General features: G+C 39.0%; 1 protein-coding gene across 1 annotated transcript; it reads right to left on the reverse strand.

Moving 5' to 3' along the window:
* Positions 1-354: 354 nt before the first annotated feature.
* LOC311493742 (tumor necrosis factor receptor superfamily member 14-like) lies at positions 355-3,689 on the reverse strand (the record flags this gene model as incomplete). Its single annotated transcript, XM_084552519.1, has 8 exons — positions 355-359; positions 470-532; positions 877-974; positions 1,083-1,170; positions 1,982-2,137; positions 2,394-2,519; positions 2,792-2,885; positions 3,630-3,689. 8 exons carry the CDS (start codon positions 3,687-3,689, stop codon positions 355-357), a joined length of 690 nt encoding a protein of 229 aa, XP_084408645.1.
* Between the last annotated feature and the right edge of the window lie 2,746 nt (positions 3,690-6,435).

The following is a 6,435-nucleotide window of genomic DNA, read 5'->3' on the forward strand; positions in this document are numbered from 1 at the left end:
TTTACTAATACTTTAAGGCTTACTAGCTTATATTTAAACTGTTATAACAAGCATATGTGGTATTTCCATGTGCAAAGGCATCAATAGATTTCATTCATGTAATACAACAATCAGTCACCATTCATACATAACACAGTTTCCAAATAAAATAAACCGTCTCTATGTCACTGTCAGCAGGGTGTTCATGTGGACTGAGGCAGGGTGTTCCAAGACAGAAGTTGATCTACTGATCTGTCTTTTCTGTTCTCTGAAAAGATAATTTGACAGCATCCAAACGTATAATAACTGGATTCTGGAGGAAACATACTCCACAGAGAATGGTTTCATCTGAGAGTTTAGACTGGTTGCTCAGCTTCACCCTGAGGAGAGAAACACATTCACTTAAAGCAGAAACATTTGTAGAGACATCACACAGCCAGACGATCCTCAGTTAATAAACATTTCATTGAAGAACACACGGCTGTCTTACCTCCTGTCATGGCACTGATTCTTAGACTGGTTCTAGCAATGTTTCTTGTGTACCGTGGGTATTCTTTTGAGAAGAAAAAAAAAGACATAATTTAATTCCTTAGATAAACCCAGTGCTGTGATCTGTAACAGTGCACATAATCAAATAGTGAGAAATAAACATACCTCTCTGGAGTTGTCTGCATTTCTGTTTTTGTCTATAATTGAACAAAACCAGTGAAAAACATAATTACCAGCACTGTCATGACTCAGCAGAAAACATTATCATCCATTAAAGATGTGACAAAACATAGAAAAGAAGAACATTTTACTGCTATAAATGAAACCTACCTGCTGAATAGATTTTCTTTCTGCAGATGCAGCACAATGGTACCACTACTATTAGACTGACTAAACAAACCACCACACCAGTGATGATCCCTACAACATTTGAAGTTTGTTCTCCACATACAGAATCAGTTGACGTAGTTCCTGGTGTTATCAGCTGAAGGTTTTTTGATTCACATCTGGAACAATAAAGGGACATTTTATAGAGAAATGTACAGATACAACAAATTCATGGCTATTATAAAAAAATAAATGTGTCTCCATGTGTGATGTGAAGATTTACTTACTGTGTGTGTTGGAGACAAGATGTTAATGTTCCATCTGAAAATGTTCCATCACTGCAGTCAGAGCACACAGTGTCTGAGGAGGCTGAGCCTGCACAGACACAAATTATATGGAAGTTGAAACTAGTTCAGTCTAAAGTATGAAGAGATGAATTAATGAGTAAGTAATGTGTTGGAATGTGGTTTGTTAATCTATGAAGAATCAGACTAATGTAGAAACATGGTCTAGATGAGTGTATTCATGTCATGTTTAACTACGTTTAAATGACAAATTGTCTTGTAATGTTTACAACTTAAGAACAATGTTTTACAATCAAAGACAGGAAATCTTCAGTTATCAAGACAACATTAGAGTGCAGGCTTTACATCATTGGATGAGACACACTAATGAGAAAGCACCTGAAATTACACCATTAATCATCGGAACAGTGAAGTAATGTTTTATTTTATTTTATTTATTTTTTTTAAGTACATAGAGCCTTATTCATAACATGAGTCTGTAGTCTCAGACCATTAGTCATTTGAGTATCATTCATTGCGAAAAGGAAACAGGATGAAAAGATATTCCTCCAATTTCAGGAGTTCCAGGTGGATAAACACCCACAGACGTTCCTATTTAAACTCCAATATGACAGGACAACTGAGCAACGTCCACATGATGGCTTGTTAAATCTGTCTTAAAGCGTCTTAGGATTAATATGACAAAGTAGTTTTGGAACCTAAAAAACACAGGAGTGCTACTCATTTACTGAACTACATCAGTAAATGTGGATAGAAACATCTTTATTAGACTTTTGGTGATCTTTACTACCATCTAGTGGTCAGAAATCACCATGTGCAGCAAACTGTCACAAAGATCAGTTTCCTTAAACTTTGTTCTCATTTAAAACTAGAAAACCAACCTTTCTCCTTGATGTATTGTCCTGGATGACAGACCGTGTGTTTCTGTGCTGCTTCACATTGGTCCTTTATTAAGTTAATACAGAAGAATCCCTCAAGTGGTTCACAAACTGTATCTGATGTTGGTGTACATGACCTCTTTACCTTCAGACCAGAACCTATCAACACATATGGAAGTTACAAAACATGCAGAAACAAAACTCCTATTGTGTTTAATCTGTTTCTGATTTAAAGATACCTCCAGTGGTTAGAACAACTTTAGAAAATGTGACACAATAGTCTCTTCAGTTTATGAATTCACAGGAAACATCTGCATAAATTAACTTGTCTGGTGTGAATTTGATTTAAAATTCACTAGTTGAAAAAAGGAAAAACATTTCTACTGATAAATAAATAATATTAACAGAAATGTACCTGCATCACAGTTGGTGCATGGGAAGCACTGCTTAAGTCCAGTAGCTTTATCCATATAAGTTCCATTCATGCAGGGCAGACATGACGTACTTCTGAACTCTGTACAATCTATGCCAACTCTGTTTCCTGTTGAAAAGACAACCAGTGATTATGTTTCAAGAAATCTTTTTTTTTTTTTTAAAAACCTTAGGATAAAGAGCATGTTGTGAAGCAAAGATTCACACACTGCTATCTGTTATACTGTCATTATTATTACTACCATCAGATGATAGCAAATTAAAAAAAGAGTATAAATAAAACTTCTTTGTTTTTTTTTTTTGTTCAGTAGCAGTTTTCACTTGTGATCATACATTTAACGGCAAAGGACAAGGAACTCTTAGTATTCAGTTGGATCTTACCAGGTGGACACTTCAGGCAGCATTTATTCTCTATCTGATACTCCTCTGGAAAACATATGGAGGTTTGACAGCACAAGACTTTCATCACAATTATCTGTGAAGAGAAGTTAAAAGAAACAACGTCACAAAAACGATCATCTCTCATGTTTCTTTGATCCGTCCATCTCTCTCCTCTGACTTTTCTTAACAATGAAACCTGTCTAGATCATAATAGGAAGCTTACACAAGCAATCGATGAAGGCATTCTTTACAGGGGGACAGTCTCTTCTTAAAACACTGTAAATTTGTTAAAGTATATACATAAATATCTTGATTTCACTGTCAGTTCCACTTCAAGAACAGTTTAAATCACTGACTTTTAAAAAATCAACTCCTAAAGAGTGGAACAATTATCCTGTCACTCACCTGACAATCAGTTCTACTATAATAATGAAAGTTTCTGTTACAGGTCATTTATCAAACACTGTCACATAAGAGTTGTTGATATTTGTGTTATTTAACACTAATACAAGTTAAACTATAGAATAGATTGGTCTGTAAATGCAGAGAGGATTCATTCTGTACTGTTATGGTGGATGAGTTTTCTATATAACACTCAGTGTTACTGAATGTATTATGACTGGTTGAACTCTGCTCTACAGCATATCTCATCAGAGGGTAACTAGAGAACATACAGTTGACTTTGAGTTGTTGGATGCATGTGAGATGTAAACAGGACTTCAAGAACAACCCCACTGCTTCTATCCCACTAATAGAAAGAATCTCCCAGGATTAGGAGGATTAGAGGAGGAGCATTATGATTTATTATCCTGTGATTTTCTGCAGTAAAGAATTTTACCAGAAAAGATGAAGTTCTCAAAGATGTTCTTCTTGAAGTCTTGTCATATAACAGGTACATTTTTTCTTGATCTGAAGACATCTAAGTGAGATTTGGGATGAGGTGAGTTTGAACATCCAAGACATCAGAACAGCATCTGTAAGAAAAATTAAATCTTAACAAAAACTGCATTTTCCAGCAGGAATCCTGGTTATACATTGTAGTTACAGTTATAAATATCAATAACAGTGTACATTCACTGTACAGTTGAGTTTCAGTTTATAGATTTCACTAAAAGTTTGGACACACCTTCTCATTCAATGGTTTTTCTGTATTTTTATTATTTTCTAGATTGTAGATTAATACAGAAGACATCAAAACTATGAAGGAACACATGAGGAATTGTGTAGGAAACAAAGAAGAATTAAGAAAACTAAAATGTGTTTTACAGCAAGAAGGTCACCGGTTCGAATCCATGGGCTGGCTGGCCTTTCTGTGTGGAGTTTGCATGTTCTCCCTGTGTCTGCGTGGGTTCTCTCCGGGTACTCCGGCTTCCTCCCACCATCCAAAGACATGCTCATTAGGTTAATTGGTGATTCTAAATTGGCCGTAGGTGTGTGTGTGTGAGTGTGACTCTGTGTGTGGCCCTGCGATGGACTGGCGACCTGTCCAGGGTGTACCCCTGCCTCTCGCCCGATGACAGCTGGGATAGGCTCCAGCAGACCCCCGCGACCCTTAACAGAAATAACCGGGTATAGAAATGAAAATGTGTTTTATATCTTATATCACACCTTTGGTTTTGACGACAGTTTTGCTGACTGATGTTATTCTCTCAATCAGCTCCTCTTTTCTTTGTATTTTACCACTTCTCCAAAGCCCTATGTTGCCTGAAATTGAGTCACCATCCTCTTCTGTAACCACTTGTTCCGTGATGGGTCGCGGAGGGTAGGTAAACTAAATAAAAAGAGCATTATGGATATATATGGCTTGCTGTTAAGTGTTGCCAGCAGAGGGCGCACTTACTCATTGTATGCATTTACCTGTTGTGCGTGTGGATGTGATTTCACCACGTTATTTTTAAATTCACGGTTGCTGGGAGGTACCGCGAGAACGGTCGTTAAAAAATACTTTCTCTGTTCATTCCTAATGCAGATGTAACCTGCTGTGTTGGCCTTAATAAAATGTGCCTGAAGGCTAAATAGAAAAGACAGAGTCAAGCTCCGCTTATTCTCCACCACGCTGAAGATGTTGCGCGACCAGCTTAACAGGTTATGGGCCCAGTAAATCGGTTTGGAGATCGGCGAGCGTTAGGTTAGCGTAGCTTAAAAAGTATAGTTAGCTAGCTCACACGTATCACGATGGCTAACAGAGCCGCAGGAGCCTGGACACTACAGATTTTGTTCGACGGCACAGAAGATAAGTATGACCTTTGGGAGACAAGATTCCTAGGCAACTTACACACTCTGAACCTAAAAGAGACTATCTTGAATGAGCCTGCCCCCGGTGCTAGAGCAGAGCAACTAGCAGAAGATGCACGAAAAAATGCTGACTGCTCCGCTGAGCTAATAAGACTGATAGATGACAAAAGCCTATCACTTATCAGACATGAGGCCGCAGATGATGGCAGGAAGGCTCTGAGGATACTGAAAGAGCATTATTCTGGCAAAAGCAAGCCACGGATAATAAACCTATACACATCGTTAACCAAGCTACGCATGACGGACGATGAGAGCGTCACTAATTATTTAATAAGAGCAGAGAACACCATTACAGCGCTGAGAGACGCCGGCGAAACTTTGAGCGACGGACTGACCGTAGCCATGACGCTAAACGGGCTACCAGACTCCTTCAAGCCACTAGCTGTACATGTGACACAAAATGAAGATACTGTCACATTTACAGACTTTAAAAGGAGACTACCGATCTATGAAGAGTCAGAGAAAATGAACAAGGCAGAGTCCACTGATAATGTGATGAAGATGCATGTAAAACAAGGTCGTAACTCAAATAAGACACCCACTAGCAACAGAAAAGATGAAGATGCCAATGTGATATGTTACAAGTGTGGAGTTCAAGGCCACAAGGCAAGAAAATGTTATCGCAAAGTGTGGTGTAATCACTGTAAAAGTAATACACACAAAGAATCCCTATGCAAGAAAAAGGGAGGGCAAGACAATGCCAGAAAAGTCATGGAGGAACAAAATGACAACCATGACCACCTCTTTAAGGCCAAGTACACTGAAAATGAGACATTACCAGACAACATAAGAGTGAAAGGCATCATGGTGGATGCAGGAGCGACGTCCCACATTGTTAATGACATCAACAAGTTCAAAAGCTTTGACAGCTCATTCCAACCAAAAGCCCATTCTGTGGAGTTGGCTGACGGGACCAGGTGCAGCGGAGTGGCACAGCAGAGGGGAACGGCGATGGTATGCCTGCTGGACAACGCTGGATGGCCACACCGCGCACAACTACGGGATGCACTCTACATACCTTCATACCCTCAAAACATTTTCTCGGTGGCAAGAGCTGCGAGTGGAGGAGCGACAGTCCCCTTCAGGAGGGGGGACAGTCGCATGGTCACCAAAGATGGCAGCAGGTTTGACTTCCATGAGAGTGGAAATTTGTATTACTTGCCAACTGTTGAAGAAAATGTTGATAAATGTAAAGGGTGTCATGATATACAAACTTGGCATGAAATATTGGGTCACTGTAACTATGAAGATGTGCAAAAGTTACAAGCAGTAGTGAAAGGCATGGAGATAAAAGGGAATACAGCTAAGCCAGCACAGTTATGTGAAGTGTGTACACAGGGCAAATTCAC

This window comes from Chelon labrosus (genome assembly GCF_963514085.1).
Source record: "Chelon labrosus genome assembly, chromosome: 10".
In the NCBI taxonomy this organism is placed as follows: Eukaryota; Metazoa; Chordata; class Actinopteri; order Mugiliformes; family Mugilidae; genus Chelon; species Chelon labrosus.